Source organism: Ochotona curzoniae, unplaced genomic scaffold (assembly GCF_017591425.1).
Source record: "Ochotona curzoniae isolate NIBS_2020 unplaced genomic scaffold, NIBS_Ocur_1.0 contig_2294, whole genome shotgun sequence".
In the NCBI taxonomy this organism is placed as follows: domain Eukaryota; kingdom Metazoa; phylum Chordata; class Mammalia; order Lagomorpha; family Ochotonidae; genus Ochotona; species Ochotona curzoniae.
This window is the reverse complement of record NW_024465405.1, coordinates 6,492,980-6,510,176: the sequence shown is the minus strand read 5'-3', so window position 1 is coordinate 6,510,176 and position 17,197 is coordinate 6,492,980. Positions and strand designations below refer to the sequence as shown.

The 17,197-nt window shown below is 57.8% G+C and overlaps 1 protein-coding gene across 1 annotated transcript; it reads right to left on the bottom strand.

The window, feature by feature from the left end:
• Window positions 1–7,879: 7,879 nt before the first annotated feature.
• Window positions 7,880–16,109, bottom strand: LOC121151197 (anomalous homeobox protein-like). Its single transcript, XM_040972447.1, has 7 exons — window positions 16,064–16,109; window positions 12,454–12,711; window positions 11,767–11,894; window positions 9,633–9,756; window positions 8,768–8,939; window positions 8,164–8,225; window positions 7,880–7,891 (listed from the first exon to the last, which is right to left on the bottom strand). Exons 2-7 carry the CDS (start codon window positions 12,703–12,705, stop codon window positions 7,880–7,882), a joined length of 750 nt encoding a protein of 249 aa, XP_040828381.1. The 5' UTR covers window positions 12,706–12,711; window positions 16,064–16,109.
• Between the last annotated feature and the right edge of the window lie 1,088 nt (window positions 16,110–17,197).

Genomic DNA, 17,197 nt, shown 5'->3' with positions numbered 1-17,197 from the left:
AACCTTGCAGAAAACCCCAGTACTCAGAAAAGTCTCCACAACCACAAGGCAGTCAGCATGATCACCCGCCAGGCCTTCCTCACAAAGCTACCTGACATGAGGGCACCTGGCCTGAAGCAGGAAAGGCGAGAGCAGCTGCAGTGGACTGTCCTTCTTTGCAGAAACCCAGGGAGCTCCAGTCCAGTCTATCCATGCCTCAGTGGACAGATCCACCTCCAGCTGCTGAGCCGCCAACTTTTCCCAGATGCATTCCCCAACACAAGGAGCTGCTGACCAAACTGTTCACACATGGCTGCAAGCTAAGCAGCTCTTGGCATCCAACAGGACCCTCTGCATTCTATCCAGAATACTGCAACTGGTTGTGTTGGACACATGTCATTGTCCTAGGGACTGGCCTGGCTCCAGAGGGACAGTTCAGCTGAGACTGCCCCCTGAGAACTCCAGGAGCATCTTGGCTCCCCAGAAACCATCTCACCAAGCTTGGCCACTAAAGCACTGCACCTGCGGGGCGGAACAAAACATGGACTTACACACAGAAGCTGCCTTCCCATCTGGAAAACTGGCACCTATAGACCCACACATGAACTCAGGAGGGAATGCTGCCCCACAGCATGCCACATCCCAGCTCCTAGCCCACCAACAGCCTGTTCCTCTCTGCCCACTTTAAATCCCCAAAAACAGCACTGGCTGAGTGCATGTGACTTGGGGATCACATATCCCAAAGCTTGTAGGAAGGCCTCACCTGGCTGGGGGGCAGGTGCTGGCTAAGCTCCACAGCAGACCCAGAGTCAAGGAAGGTGGGTGAGGCTGGCAGCAGATCTGGAGGGCTAGAAGAGGGGGTGTGAGGCAAGGCCCTGTTTTGAAGCAACAGGTGGGGAAAGGCCCTATCAGGAGCCACTCTAAGGGCTTGACATACATCACACATGATGCTCTTTCCAGGACCCTCATGGCTGTACAGCTAACAGAACAGGACACATCCAGCAAAGTCACTCACTAGTCACAGAGGGTACCTGTGAGGGGTCAGAACAGGCTCCAGCAGAAGCTGGGAGCAAAGAGTTGGGGGACAGCAGTGCCTGGGGTGTGTGAAGGAGATGGGAGGAACAATAGGGAATTCACAGGCAGTCATTTGGGACGAGGGCCACACAACATGTGCTTGCAGTGGAATCTGAGCAGGCAACCGGCAGTCACTCAGCACAACAGTGACATCCCAGCACTTCAGCTGACCAGGAAATGAACTGGCACTCCTAAACATGTGCACCACATGTCCACCATGGGATCCACCACCACACTCCCTGAGAAACCACAGCAAACACACAGATGGCACAGCACAGGCCTGTTCACAGTAGCCTGTGACTGCCCCAAACCAGGATGTAGCTCTCAGCACAGCTGTGGCTTCCTGGTGGACAGAGGTAACCCAGGGAAGCCACAGACATCAGTGTGACACACACCAATCACAGCTCAGCAAGGGACTCGCAATCCTCTATACAGGAAGAAGTAAGGAGTCAGAGGAACGAAGAAGTGTCACAACGGCCATGTGGACAGACTGCTGGTGGCAGCCTCTGCCACATCTCTGCTCCCATCCACCTCTGAGGTACGGATTTTCTCACAACCTGAGTGCTGTAGTGAGTACAGCCACATACACACTCGGGGCTCCTGTAATTCTGCTCTCACTGGTCAGATTACAATACTTGTACTCTGAAGACATGGTCCTGGGGCTGCCATTCTGCGGCACCACAGGCAGTGCTGCTCCCTCCTCCACTGGAGGACTGCACACCCAGTCACAAGCCTGCTGACCCTGGCAGCCTTGTTCTCCATTTCCACCTGTCCACAGCACTGATGCCACCAGCAAAGTCTCACAGGGTACTTAAGAGACTCCCCGAAGTCCCTTTAGAACTCATTCAGAGACCCAGTGTGATAGCTAGTGGCTAAATCCTTGCATTGCATGCCTGGGATTCCATATGGGTGCTTGTTCATGTCCCAGCTGCCCCACTTCCTTTCCAGCTCCTTGCTGTGTCCTGGGAAAGCAGTAAAGGATGGCCCAAAGCCTTGGGACCCTGCACCCACACGGGAGACTCAGAAGAAGCTCCTGACTCTTGATCAGCTCAGCTCTGGCCACTGTGGCCACTTGAGGAGTGAACCAGTGGACAGAGATGTTTCTGTCTCTCCTTTTCTCTGTGAACCAGTGGACAGAAATGTTTCTGTCTCTCCTTTTCTCTGTATGTCTGCCATTCCAATAAATTAAAAAAAAATTTTTTTAAATAAACCTACGACTGGGAGAATAAAATCAGATCTTGATCCTACTTAGAAACCGACAGCCTTTGCTTGGGAAAAAACGACAGCAAAGGTTTCTGGGGCTCACGGAAGTCTCAGTAGAAGAATTTCCGAAGTCCCCAGCTGCTGATGCCCATCGACACGCCAGGCATCAACTCAGCCTGTGACTGGGGCACTTACCTCTGGGGGAGAAAGAAGTCAGGAGCTGGCATGAGGGGCTGCGTCACCAGGAAACCACCGACCTGGACTGCCCCTCCACTGCCTGAGCCAGGGCCCTGCTCCAGGTACACACTCGGCAGACTGCCACTGGATGGGTCAGTAAATCCTGCAGAGAAACCAATTTCAGCCCACAGAGGACACAAAGACAGCTGAGTGGAGAAAGTGACACAGTCCAGCACAGCTAGCTGGGGTGGCAACATAAAAACTCAGGAAAAAAACATTGCAACCACAACTGGTAATTGCCTTATTAGTCCTTAGGAGACAAACACAAAGGTTTGTTTGTCATGTAAGATCTTACACCTCCCTCCCCAGTACTGCTCAGCCACTTGTCCCTCCATATAAGCATCAGTTAGCATCCCTGCTGCTCCACTTCTGATCCAGCATCCTGAACATGCAACTGAAAAAGCTGCAGATGATGGCCCAAATCTTGGACCCCTGCACCCACGTGAGAGTCCTGGGTGAAGCTCCAGGCTCCTGGCTTTGGCTCCACTGCAGTCACTGGTGAGTGAGCCCGCTAAAGGAAGATCCACCTCTCTCCCAGCCCCTCTTTGGAACTCAGACATTCAAATAAATAAGACTATATAAAACAAACAAAAAAAATAGTTATGATGGATTGGTCAGTTCTGGGTGATCCTTTCTGACCCGAGTCTAGCAGCATGCGAACAGCCCTCATCTCAGAACCTGCAGGGAGACTCATTTTGTCCTCCTTCCTGTCTACCTGGTAGCTACCTGCCCAGACCAAGGAGGCCTTCCAGACCAGCTGGGGAAAGTCTGGATATCAGGGCTCAGACATAGTGGAAAGATGGGTTCCATCTTCTTCAAGACAAAAGTGGAAAGTCTTGGCACATTGGCCAGGACTGGTGTGTCACATGGCAACTGGTGTCTGAGAGAGAGAGCTGGGACATAGAGCAGAGCAGACTGTTACTGAAAAGGCCCAGGTCTGCAGACACCATTCTTATTAAATTAAAAAAAAAAATCTTGAAAAGAACTAAACCTGCAACTGGAGGGTGGGAGCAGGCATGTTGGAGTAGCAATAAAGTTAAGTCCAATCCAACTGCCTGTAAAGGCCTGCAGAAAGCAGAGCATGGTGTGAGTGGCTGGAACACTGTAGCCATGTGGGAGACCCAGATGAAGCTCCTGCTTTTGGCTTGTCCCAGCTTTGGCCATTTTAGTCACTTGGGGAGTGAGCCAGTGGACGGAAAACCTCCCTCTGCCTCTCCCTATCTCTCTGTAACTCTCACTTTAAAACAAATAAATGAGCCAGTTTATATCATAGTGGGTAAAGCCTCTGCCTGTGATGCCAGCAACCCATATGGGCACCAGTTCAAGTCCCAGCTACTCCAGTTCTGATCCAGCTCCTCATAAAGTCCCTGGGAAAACGAGAGGATGGTCCACAAGCTTGGGTCCCTGTAGCCCCAAAGGAGACCTGAAAGAAGCCCCTGGCTCCTGGTTCCTGTTGCAGACATTTGGACAGTGAACCAGCAGTCCTGGAGCTGCTCAGAGCTCTGGGAACCATGGTTCCAACCAGGCCTGCAGACACTTCACCTAAAAATGACAGGGCAAAAGGAGGCTCCCAGCAACGAGTTTCCAAACAGAAGGTGTGAAACACAGTATCCCTGTTACAAAGGGAGACAATTTTTTAAAAAAGATTTATTTATTTATTGGAAAGTCAGATATACAGAGAGGAGGAGATACAGAGGAAAATCTTCCATCTGATGATTCACTCCCCAAGTGAGCGCAACGGCCTATGCTATGCCAATCTGAAGCCAGGATTCAGGAACTTCTTCCAGGTATCCCACACGGGTGCAGGGTCCCAAGGCTTTGGGCCGTCCTCGACCGCTTTCCGAGGCCACAAGCAGGAAGCTGGATGGGAAGTGGAGCAGCCGGGATTAGAACCGGTGCCCATATGGGATCCTGGTGCGTTCAAGGCGAGGACTTTAGCCGCTAGGCCACGCTGCCAGGTCCGACAATGTTTTTTTAAAATAAAAAAGCACAACTGTAAGAAACAAAAGCAAGTCTGGTGCTGCAGCACAGTAGCTCAGAAGGCAGCCTGTAGCACCTGCTGGTGTCCCACACTGGAACGCCGGCTTCCATTCTGGCTGCTTCTCATTCAGCTTCCTGCTAATGTGCCTGGAAGGTAGGGAACATGGCCCAAGCCAGGCTGCCTGCCACTCCTGTGGGAGGCCAGGATGGAATTGCCAACCCCTGGCCGTGGTGTGGCCCAGAGCTCGTGTTGTGACCATTTGGGAATGAACTGACAAGTGGAAGCCATCTTTCTGTTTCTCTCACTCTGCCAATCTACCTTCCCAACAAATAGACACTGCAGAGAGGTACCCATGCATTGAGCAGTAAGAAAGGGGGGTGAATGCACTGTGATTCACAAGGTAGGGACTCCAACTCCATTACATTTGATGAGTACAAACCATGTCTAAATATTCTTAAATGTCACTGACAGCTAAGTGGTAGTAAGAGACACTAGTACACTAACAGAGGGGTCTATGCAGCTCAGGCCTCCTCCAGCAGTCGGTGCCCCAGCTGAGTCAAGCACCACAGAGGGGAATGAAGGGTGGAAACTCTCCTGCTTCTCAGGCTTGGGCACACATTCTTTACAAGAGAGGATGAGTGATCCAGGATGCCTGTGGGGCAGTCTCTGCTATGGTGGCACTGAGTCTGGGTCTAATTAAAGACCAGGAGTCCGGGCCCGGCGCGGTGGCGCAAGTGGTTAAAGGTCCTCGCCTTGCACGCCCGGGATCCCATATGGGCGCCAGTTCTAATCCCGGCAGCCCCGCTTCCCTTCCAGCTCCCTGCCTGTGGCCTGGGAAAGCAGTCGAGGACAGCCCAAAGCTTTGGGAACCTGCACCCACGTGGGAGACCCGGAAGAGGCTCCTGGCTTCGGATCGGCATAGTATCGGCCCGTTGCGCTCACTTGGGGAGTGAATCATCGGACGGAAGATCTTCCTCTCTGTCTCTCCTCTCTGTATATCCGCCTTTCCAATGAAAAAATAATAAAAATAAATATTTAAAAAAAAAAAGACCAGGAGTCCCAGCAGAAGAGCCTGGCTCTCCCCACCAACAAACAGGATCTAAGTAGGTCAGTACCGGGTGCAGACACGGTCTGCTCCAAGTAGACTCACCTGTAAGGTTAGGATCGCTGAGGGCAGCAACAGACACAGCCAGAGCATCATCTGCAGGGTGCATCACAAAGTCCTGCCTGTGACTGGGGACCAGATATCCAGCCTGCAAGGAAATATCCTTGGAGGATGCAAGCGCAAGGGACATCAACCATGATTCAGAGGCCACCAGAGAGGGCTCCACAACACTACTGTTGGCAGGCAGAGTGCAGAGACCAGAGCCAGGGCAGATGGTGAGGACGGAGGCAGGATCATGGCCATGCTCTTCCTGGTGCATCTCACCACCCTGCAGGAACCTGGAAAACATAGCAAAGACTGTCCCTCAGTCGACAGTGGGGGCTACACAATGTAGGCTCGTCTAGGTTCAACCACAAAGGCTGCAGGGCCCAGCACAGCACTAACACACTGCTCCTATTCTTTTTTTTTTTTTTAAGAAGAAGGGTTTTCTTTATTTTTATTATTTTTTTTATTGGAAAGGCGGATATACAGAGAGGAGAGACAGAGAGGAAGATCTTCCGTCCGATGATTCACTCCCCAAGTGAGCGCAACGGGCCGATACTATGCCGATCCGAAGCCAGGAGCCTCTTCTGGGTCTCCCACGCGGGTGCAGGGTCCCAAAGCTTTGGGCCGTCCTCGACTGCTTTCCCGGGCCACAGGCAGGGAGCTGGAAGGGAAGCGAGGCTGCCGGGATAGAACCGGCGCCCATATGGGATCCCGGGCGTGCAAGGTGAGGACCCTAACCACTGCGCCACCGCGCCAGGCCCCTATTCTAAACCTATGACTGCCACTACAAGGACTGTATTCCTAAGAAAAAAATCTAGAAATACAAAAGACATTTATGTAAAAGATTGATTAATTTGAAAGGCAGAATTATAGAAAGAGAAAGAAAACACATAGAGACAAATCTTCCATCCACTGGTTTATTTCCCAAATGGCTCGGCTGAGCTGGTCTGAAGCCAGGAATTCCATCTGGGTCTCCCACATGGGTGCAAAGACCCAGGGAGTTGGTCCATCCTCTGCTGCTTTCCCAGGCTATCAGCAGGAAGCAACTAAAATTTAAACCAGCAACCACACAGAATGGCGGCACTGCAGGGGCAGCTTTACGCACCACACTGCAACGCCAGACCCAGGGCTAGACTACACCAGACCTGGCTTCCAGAGATACTTCATGAAGACCAACCACAAAAGCATTCATAGTTTATTTACAATGAGCTTCAATGCAGTGTTGGCAACTTAACATGATTAGCAAAAGCCCAATAGTCCAGAAAATAAATGCCAGTTGATTTTAAAGGCATACAAGGCAGAAGTTGGTAACGAAGCATTGCATTTCAAGGAACGCTCACTGCATCCCCTCCCTTGACTTCAGTAACACACCATTTTACAGCTGGAATCGAGGTCATACGAATCTACCAGAGGCCCAGGTACAAATGTCCTCAGGAGGGACCACATGCAACACAAGCGTGTGACCTAACGATCAGACCTGACATGAACCTCAGGCCCACAGCTGACAAACACTGAGCTCTCTGTACTTTCCTTATCTTTATGAGGCAGCAAATATGGGCTGGTTGGAAAAGCAGCAAAAATCAAATTCTAAAACTCTTTCATGACCTGTTCCTCCTTTTCTCTATCTGCCTACTGTGAGAAGGACTAACTAAATAAGCCAAGAAAAAACACTACACGCTTAAAAATCCTTCACTTAGCAGCAGCATGGCCTCCCCCTAGGTGACTTCTGGACACCTCACCACTAGGAAACCACACCCCCAGCTGCCCTCAGGACTCAGCCTCAGCCTTGGTCTGAGCTTGGATTCTTGGTTCACTTACACTCTTTCGAAGCTGGTGTTGAAGTGTGTTGGGTTAAGCTGTGGCCTGCAACTCTGACATCCCATACTGGACCCAGCAGTCTCAGCTGCTCCACTTCCAAGTTACCTCCCCAGCAATATACCTGGGGAAGCAATGAAAGATGCCCTGGGTGCCTGGACCCCTGCCACCCAAGTGCAAGACCCGGAAAGAGCTGGTTCCTGGCTTTGGCCTCGCCTGGCTCCAACTGTTGAAGCCATTTGGGAAATGAACCATAAAATAGAAAAAAAATCTCTTGTTCTCCTTTCAAATATATTGTTTTAAAAAGTGCACTTGGTTTTCCTGTAATAAAGCCATATACTTCTTCTCCAAGGTTCAAAAATGCCTGCTACAGGTGCTCAGCTTCTTCCTTCCCACATTACTTCTGCGAGGTCTTCCTGGCAGTACACAAAGCAGAGTGCTCAGACAGCATTCTGCAAAGGAGAAAGGTGCTGACTGCACGGAATGCACAACAGACAGACTACAGCAGACTCACAAACCACAAAAGCTGGGGTCGTCTGCAGGCGAAGTCAATCTCCCCCCTTTTCCCAAACACACATGAAGGTGGGCCTCACTCCATGTCAGGTTCCAGAGTCACAGCTGCTCTGTCTCTGACGTGGCTTCCCTTCCTCCAATCAATCAGCAGTCACTGACCTGGTACCTGTGCGGTGGCCCCAGCACACTCATGCCCACTCCCCATCCTCACCTTCAGCTGAGAAGGCGAACGAACAGGTGAGATGGCCCCATAGCACGTGAGGACAACAGTACCTGGGAGCCAGGGGCCTTGAGATCGTCTCAGCTCCAGGAAGGTCTGTGACCAGGGCCAGGGCCTCCCAAGGTCTTTGGAGGGCGTCTGGAGACTGCGGAGGTACGCCGTCCCTGGGTCAGGCTGGAAAAAACAGAGGGAAGGAGAGGCTTCGTGACTCTATCTCGGCCTCCCTTCCAGCAAGTAGAGCAGGGTGTGGCCACTGGGTCATCAATCTTTGCTGTGAGCTATCCCCAGACCCACATCTACTCCCTGATCCCCACACCGATGCCCATCTATCTCCACATGGCAATCTGGGCACACGGGTGGGGGGCCGGGCACCTACAACCTCACCTACACCATTCCTCGGCACAGTCTGACTCTCTCTACCTTCAGGATTAGCTGGCCACCAGGTGAGGTCTTGACTGTGCTGAACATTGGTGAGGTCTGCACCTATAGCCACAGTGCCCCTGTTCCAGTGTCCCGTAACAGTTAATGCAACGAGGGGGCTTGTCAGAAAGCAAACCTCCAGATACCATGATGCTAGGGCCTTGGAGACACCCACCGGACCAATGACACCAGCGGTCCAGACGTCTCTCCTTTGTACTGGGGTCTTCGGCCACCACCCGCTGGGCTGGCTGCACATGCTGGAGCAGGGACTGCTGGCACCGCCGGTAATTAGCAAACCAGTTGTAGACCTGCTCTGCAGTCAAGCTTGTCTCCAAAGCCAAACTCTCCTGTCCGAAAACAGCACAATTAGCTTTGTTAACTCCTGGTCTGTGCCCACACTTCCACAGAAACCAAGCTGACCTCTCCAAAGGCAGCAGAATCGGCACCAGCTGCGCTGGTGGCTGACCAGGGCCTCTCCTAGCCACCTGCTTGGAGAAGACACAACACCTCCCAGGCCCAGGCTCAGTTCGGGAGTAAGGCCAGGCCAAGCGTCGTAGGGAGCCGAGCCTCAGCAGGCCTTGTAGAGCAGGCCCGCAGTGTCCTGAACCTTGCAGAGCAGGCCCACAGTGTCCTGAACCTCGGGAGGGGCCCACTGTGTGCAGTCACCGCCCCCAGCACCATGCACCCCACACATGGGGCGACCCTGAGCAAAAGCCCCAGCAGAGAGGGGGAACCCAGCCCAGTAAGCAGCAGACAGGAGAGGCCACCAGGAGGAGCCATGCGACCGCGGGACGGATGTGCTGAGGGAGCAGGAACCAGGCACTGTGGGCCAATGCCCCTACCCTCAACCCACACCCAGTACCAGCCATCTCAGCCTCCATGCCTACAGCCACACTGAGAACCTAAGAAGGCGACTGGGACTGCCCTCTGTAGACTAGGCACAGGGCACGCCCTCCCAAAAGAGGATAAAGAACAGGCGTGGGGGCAAAGGCCCAGGGACAGGCAGCTGAGGCAGAGGTAAGGCTTCCACCTGTTCTTACCCGCTGAGCCTTGCTGGGGTTAATGCTCACGGCCAAGGCAAAGTCTTGAAGCCTCCTGCGGACCTCTCTGGGGAAGTTCCGACTCTTGAGGCCATCCGGGCAGAGGCCTGCGGGTGGGGGATTCCTGGAGGAGATGAGAACAGCACAGTGAGGGGGCCCAGCGGTCCCCTGCCCTGTGACAGCAACATTTCTGAGGCAAGGCTGTCCCACAAGTGAAAATCAGCGTCTAACCCACACACCTGCAGGCCATGGCGGGGAGCTCAGCCCCAAGACCCCCAAAGAGGGCTCCAGGATCTGGGTTCCCACCCCTATGTTTTCACATTTCCATGTGGCTTTTCCCTGTCCTCCCTGTCTGCCCATGGGACTTATGAGGCAAAGTCCTTGGCCTTCCCACCCATCTCTCAGTGCAGCCCCACCCCCATACCCTTGCGCCCTTCTCTGCCCAGCACTTCCTCCCTAGATTTCACTGAGTTATCATCACTGACTTGCCACCATGGCGCCTGCCAGCCCACTGCACCCCTCAAACACATGGGGACCCCGGCAATGAGGCTGCAGCTGATGTTCTGTGTATTGGCTCCACTTCCCTGCCTCCCTAAGGACTTTCCAGATTCCATTCCAATTCAAGTGTTTCTTGCACCAGAGGCATCGGGGCTGGTAAACATTCTGGCGGCTCTCACCTCCCCCCAGCCCTCCGGCTGCTGCCTCAGTCAGGGCTCTCCCAGTAAAACTTCTCTAGCTTCACCCAGGGTCACTGAGCCAGCTCCTCCCCTCACCACGGGCAGCAGAGGGTCACTGCTGTTCTCCTTTATCACCCTGGACTTCCCTCCCTGCATGCCACACCCCGCACTTCCCCTCACCCCCTGGCCACTCCTCAGCTGACCACTGCAGGGGGTATGAGGAGCAGCTAGGCTGCTCAGGCCACTGGACAACATCCCCAGCACTACTCCTGAGATTGAAGCCTCCTGGAGCTAGGCAGGGGACATGTCCAAGTTGGTCACAGTTTTTCGCCACCACTGAATATATCTTCATTTCTACTGAGGACAAATATCACTTCAGTTGAAGATTTCAGCTGCAAAGCCTATGTGGACGTACATAATGCAGTGGGCACCTTACACATCCCAAATGCAGCTCATCTCCCTGGAACCACTCACCCCACCCCTGCCCTGTGTGCCTTAACAAGAACCACCACACTCCTGGTTCCAACCCAGGGCCAAAAGCCCTGGAATCTCTTCCCTTTTCACTGCATACAACTGTTCTTGGGCCATGATTTGGGTCCTGGACAACGCCTGAGCCGCAAAGAGACACCACCCTTCCTGACAGCCCTCAGGGTCAGCCAGCACCATCAGAATACAGCCCTGGGCTCTCCTTGTGGTTCATCAGTCACTCTCCCCGCAGGTGAAAATTCAGCCACCACCTGTCCCTATGGTTACAGGCGAAGGTCACTGCTGCATTTTCCAAAGGCTGTGAACACCCCTTCAGCCAGCGGACATCCCCTAAACCAGAGGTCTTAAGCCAGACCTCTGAGGTTGCCACTCCCTCTGCCTTAAACACTGGTGCTCACAAGACCACCACCATCCCTCAGGTAGGGTCTCCTTCCAAGGCTGGGATAGACCTGCACTACCAACACTGAAGAAGCCCCTCCCCACAGCCCAGCCCCCTCAGACCACGGTCTCTGCAGAGACCTGCCTGCTAGCGATGATCGATCCGCTAGCACTTCGTGGTCTCATGTCAGTGCCACCTGCAGGAAAGCAAAGCCTAGGGTGCCCCAGCATCCAGACCCAGGGAGTGCTCCCCAAACAGCTTGAGTGACAGGATGCCACCCCTACACTGGTCACCAAGTGGCTGCCTCTGCTGGGCTTCCACTGGCAGGCTGTCAGCCTCTGTGTGGTGGGTCACACAGCCCTAGCGGTCCCAGGCTCACTGACTGCTGGACTCTGAAGGACTTGCCTCACATTGGCCTCCCTGCAAGCAAGCCTCTGTAGTACAATCCATCTCTTCTTCCAGGAGCCACAGGGAGGGGTGGGGTAGCACTCAGAACAAGACCTGTGAGCCTTGCTTGGCAACAGAAAATAACGTAAGGGCATGGCCAACCCCTCAGGAGCCCCTGACACACAGAGCTAAAGCCCAGCAGTACCTCTTCCTGCAGCGGAACTTCTGCACCGGGGTCAACGCAGCCACACCCAGCTTCTTCCTGGCCAGGTCGTAGTGAATGTCGTTCCAGAGCTGCACCAGCTCACGGCTGCCTCCTGGCACCCGACAACCCTGTCAAGGAGAGTCCACTAAAGCCACATGTTGGTAGGAAGAACCAGGTCTGGATGGACCCACGGTTAGCAGTGCTGAGGGCTACAGTGGGAAAGGAATAAACAGGCACAAGCTAGAACCTGGAACAAGTGACATCAAGCGGCCAGGGAGGCATCAACTGCACAGAGCAAGGTCTTGGCCTCCTGCAGAGGGAATGACATACTGAGAGGGATTCCAGGTGCCGCCAGACTGGGGACCAGGGTGATGATGGGTGTACCTGGCCATCTGATCACTGTCAGCGCTTCAAAGCCAGAAAGAAATCAGGTTTCACTCCACCTGCTGTGTTTATGAGCTGGCACCACTTGATGCACAGTACTCAGATTCCCAAGCTGCTTGTAACTCACTCAAGTGAGAATTACCGGAACTAATCTTTGTATAAAACACCTCTCCCAGGCAGCAGCCCTAAGGGGTTGGTCTGTGAGATGTGGGCCAGCAACTCATTGCTAGCTCCCGGCATATGGATAATGCTTGAATGGTGCACCCTGCCCCTCCTTCCAATGGCCACTGAGCCCACATGTACCTCCAGAAGCCGGCAGGCCGCCTGTTGCTGCTCCTGCTGGGCCAGGACACGGGCACACACCAGGGCCACATCTGCATTGTCCAGGAGGTGCGGGCACAGCTGGCTGTCCAGAATGGCAGAAACCAAAGGCTGCATCTGAGTGAGGTCATCTTGGATGTCATGGCATAGGCTGCCCGCGAGGGGCACCAGCTCCGCCGGGGGTGGGTGGGTGTTCCCGTGCTCCCTCAGCAACATCAAGAAGCTCTGCATCATGCCACTCTGCCAACAAAGACCAAGATCAGACCATGTGCACACAGCAGGCCACACTGCAACCTCCATGCCAGATCAGCTGTGGTGCCCAACTGGGAATGGCCAAGGACCACACGCCTGCAAAATTTCCTTCTACCCTCCACCAGAAAAAGTCTGAATCCTGAGAGGGTGACCCCACGGGAGAGTGGCCAGCTCTAGTCCACCTCTTTGTCAACACTATTACTGATGTCATTGGAATGAGGTGGGGAGAGAACTCCTGCTAGTCTACTCCCCAAATATCCACAAGAGGCTATGCAAAGCCAGGTGAAAATTAGTATGGACCTCCCACGTGGACAACACAAACCGATCACCTGCACCTGAGCTATCACCCGCTGCTTCCCTGCCTCCCAGGGTGCAGTTGGGGGCCAGGCTTGAACCCAGATACCTCACAACGATAGGTGGGATCCCCAGCAGACTTAACTGTTACTCCAGAGCCTGCCCCCAGTCACCTGACTTCCCTGAGCCTCCCTTTTCCGCATGAGATAAACTTGATTCTGTTTCCTCGGGGAGGCCCCCAAGGCGTTCCGGGGCACTTGCCCACTGCCGCTGCTGCTCACTGAAAACGCTCAGCTTCCACAGGTTAGCCCGGAAAGGGCGGCCATGAGCAACGGGGTCTGTACCCAGAGCCTACCAAAAACGCTCCCGGGCTAAAGCCTAGGCCTCCACTTCGCCTGGTGCCCTGTGCCACCGCCAGGTCTCACTACAGTGCCAGCTCTCTCCTCACGGGGTCCTGACCCCTCACCGCCTCCTCACTGGGTCCCGACCCCGAGTCCCAGCAGCTCCTCACATATCCTCAACCCGTGTCCCAGCACCTCCTCACCCGGTCAGCCCCCACAGGGTCCCGACGCCCCCTCACCCAGTCCCAATGCCCCCTCAGGGTCCCGACACCCCCTCAGGGTCCCGACGCCCCCTCACCCGGTCCCAATGCCCCCTCAGGGTCCCGACGCCCCCACAGGGTCCCGACGCCCCCTCACCCGGTCCCAACGCCCCCTCAGGGTCCCGACGCCCCCTCACCCGGTCCCAACGCCCCCTCAGGGTCCCGACGCCCCCTCACCCAGTCCCGATGCCCCCTCAGGGTCCCGACGCCTCCACAGGGTCCCGACGCCCCCTCACCCGGTCCCAAAGCCCCCTCAGGGTCCCGACGCCCCCTCACCCGGTCCCGACGCCCCCTCAGGGTCCCGACGCCCCCTCACCCGGTCCCGACGCCCCCTCAGGGTCCCGACGCCCCCACAGGGTCCCGACGCCCCCTCACCCGGTCCCAATGCCCCCTCAGGGTCCCGACGCCCCCTCACCCGGTCCCGACGCCCCCTCAGGGTCCCGACGCCCCCTCACCCGGTCCCAACGCCCCCTCACCCGGGCCCGACGCCCCCTCAGGGTCCCGACGCCCCCTCAGGGTCCCGACGCCCCCTCATCCGGTCCCAATGCCCCCTCAGGGTCCCGACACCCCCACACCCGGTCCCGACGCCCCCTCAGGGTCCCGACGCCCCCTCACCCGGTCCCAATGCCCCCTCAGGGTCCCGACGCCCCCACACCCGGTCCCGACGCCCCCTCAGGGTCCCGACGCCCCCTCATCCGGTCCGACGCCCCCTCAGGGTCCTGACGCCTCCACACCCGGTCCCGACGCCCCCTCAGGGTCCCGACACCCCCTCAGGGTCCCGACGCCCCCTCACCCGGGCGCGATGCCCCCTCAGGGTCCCAACGCCCCCTCACCCGGGCCCGACGCCCCCACACCCGGTCCCGACGCCCCCTCAGGGTCCCGACGCCCCCTCACCCGGTCCCGACGCCCCCTCAGGGTCCCGACGCCCCCTCAGGGTCCCGACGCCCCTTCAGGGTCCCGACACCCCCTCAGGGTCCCGATGCCCCCTCAACCGGTCCCGACGCCCCCTCAGGGTCCCGACACCCCCTCACCCGGTCCCGATGCCCCCTCAGGGTCCCGACACCCCCTCACCCGGTCCCGACGCCCCCTCAAGGTCCAGACACCCCCTCAGGGTCCCGACGTCCCCTCACCCGGTCCCAATGCCCCCTCACCCGGGCCCGACGCCCCTCAGGGTCCCGACGCCCCCTCACCCGGTCCCGACGCCCCCACACCCGGTCCCGACGCCCCCTCAGGGTCCCGACGCCCCCTCAGGGTCCCGACGCCCCCTCATCCGGTCCCAATGCCCCCTCAGGGTCCCGACGCCCCCACACCCGGTCCCGACGCCCCCTCAGGGTCCCGACGCCCCCTCACCCGGTCCCAATGCCCCCTCAGGGTCCCAACGCCCCCACACCCGGTCCCGACGCCCCCTCAGGGTCCCGACGCCCCCTCAGGGTCCCGACGCCCCCTCACCCGGGCCCGACGCCCCCTCAGGGTCCCGACGCCCCCACACCCGGTCCCGACGCCCCCTCAGGGTCCCGACACCCCCTCAGGGTCCCGACGCCCCCTCACCCGGGCGCGATGCCCCCTCAGGGTCCCAACGCCCCCTCACCCGGTCCCGACGCCCCCACACCCGGTCCCGACGCCCCCACACCCGGTCCCGACGCCCCCTCAGGGTCCCGACGCCCCCTCAGGGTCCCGACGCCCCCTCACCCGGTCCCGACGCCCCCTCACCCGGTCCCGACGCCCCCTCAGGGTCCCGACGCCCCCTCAGGGTCCCGACGCCCCTTCAGGGTCCCGACACCCCCTCAGGGTCCCGATGCCCCCTCAACCGGTCCCGACGCCCCCTCAGGGTCCCGACACCCCCTCACCCGGTCCCGATGCCCCCTCAGGGTCCCGACACCCCCTCACCCGGTCCCGACGCCCCCTCAAGGTCCAGACACCCCCTCAGGGTCCCGACGCCCCCTCACCCGGTCCCGACGCCCCCTCACCCGGTCCCGACGCCCCTCAGGGTCCCGACGCCCCCTCACCCGGTCCCGACGCCCCCTCAGGGTCCCGACGCCCCCTCACCCGGTCCCGACGCCCCCTCAGGTTCCCGACGCCCCCTCAGGTTCCCGACGCCCCCTCAGGGTCCCGACGCCCCCTCACCCGGTCCCGACGCCCCCTCACGGGGTCACCTTCTCACGGGTCTTCACTCCCGGCGCCAGCGTCCCAAGCCCTGGACCCGCGTCCTCCGAGAAACCGGGGCTCCGGGAGACCAGGGCGGTGGAGGTGGGGGAGCTCCGGAAGACAGACGGCAAGGAAGGAGCGCGCACCGGGCGGGGCCTCCACCGGGCTCACCGACCTGCCCTACCGTGCCCGCTGCTCTCGCTGCTCTCGCTGCTCTCGGCCGGGTGCAGCCCCGGGTGGAGGCCCAGGCTCACACCTCGTGCTGGGCGTCCAGGGCTCCCGCCCGCCACGCCGACTCACCTGCAATACCGTCCACTTCCCGCTTCCGCTGCGCGGACGTGCCGCACGAGCTCCTCACTCCTGCGGGACCGGAGGCACCGTCGCCCGCTGGCCCAGGACTGGAGTGGTCGCTCAATGTATCCACCCGCGGCCAATCACGAGGGGGAGACTGGCGGGGCGGGGGCGCTCAGGGGCAGCCGGAAGGAGTGGAGCTGCCTGGGGTGGGAGCCCTCTGCCCGGGGCGGGCGGGAAGAGGCGCGCTCGCCCCACGCGCTCTCCCCACGCACTCGCCCCTCTCCCGGTTTCCCGGCGCTGGGCGCTGCTCCCCGAGACCCGCTCCCCGTCCCCAGCCTCCCCGGAGAAGGCGCTATTGGAATCCACACGCGCACGGTTCTGAATGCCCCAAAAAGGGCTCTGCTTGTGGGCAGGGAGGGGTTCCAACCCTAGGGCCTGAGCCCCAGTGACCACCGCACCGAGGAAGACATTAGGCACCTGTCGTCAACACCGGCCCCCACGATCTGGCCTCGCCCCTGCGTGCGGGGACACATGACTCTTGTGCTGCAGACCGACCACGTAGGTTTCCAAGGTGGGCCAGGTCAGACTTGAATACAATTTTATTTTATTTTTATTGGAAAGGCAGATATACAGAGAAGAGGAGAGACAGAGATGAAGATCTTCCGTCCAATGATTCACTCCCCAAGCGGCCGCAATGGCTGGAGCTGAGCCAATCCAAAGCCAGGAGCCAGGAGCTTTTTCCGGGTATCCCATGTGGATGCAGGGTCCCAAAGATTTAGGGTGTCCTCGATTGCTTTCCCAGGCCACAAGCGGGGAGGTGGATGAGAAGCGGGATTGCCAGGATTAGAACCAGAGCCCATATAGGATCCTGGCATGTTCAAGGTGAGGACTTTGGCCCCTAGGCCATCGTGCCGGGCCCTATGTGTATAAACTTTTAAAACATATGACTTATTGGGCCTGGCGCGGTGGCGCAAGTGGTTAAAGGTCCTCGCCTTGCACGCCCGGGATCCCATATGGGCACCGGCAGCCCCGCTTCCCTTCCAGCTCCCTGCCTGTGGCCTGGGAAAGCAGTCGAGGACAGCCCAAAGCTTTGGGAACCTGCACCCACGTGGGAGACCCGGAAGAGGCTCCTGGCTTCAG

Coding starts and splice junctions, on each gene's coding strand:
- LOC121151197 (XM_040972447.1), bottom strand. CDS start 12,705: ATGATGCAGAGCTTCTTGATGTTGCTGAGGGAGCACGGGAACACCCAC. Junction 11,895..12,453: donor CGGCCTGCCGGCTTCTGGAG/GTACATGTGGGC, acceptor TCTCCTTGACAG/GGTTGTCGGGTGCCAGGAGG. Junction 9,757..11,766: donor AAGTTCCGCTGCAGGAAGAG/GTACTGCTGGGC, acceptor CATCTCCTCCAG/GAATCCCCCACCCGCAGGCC.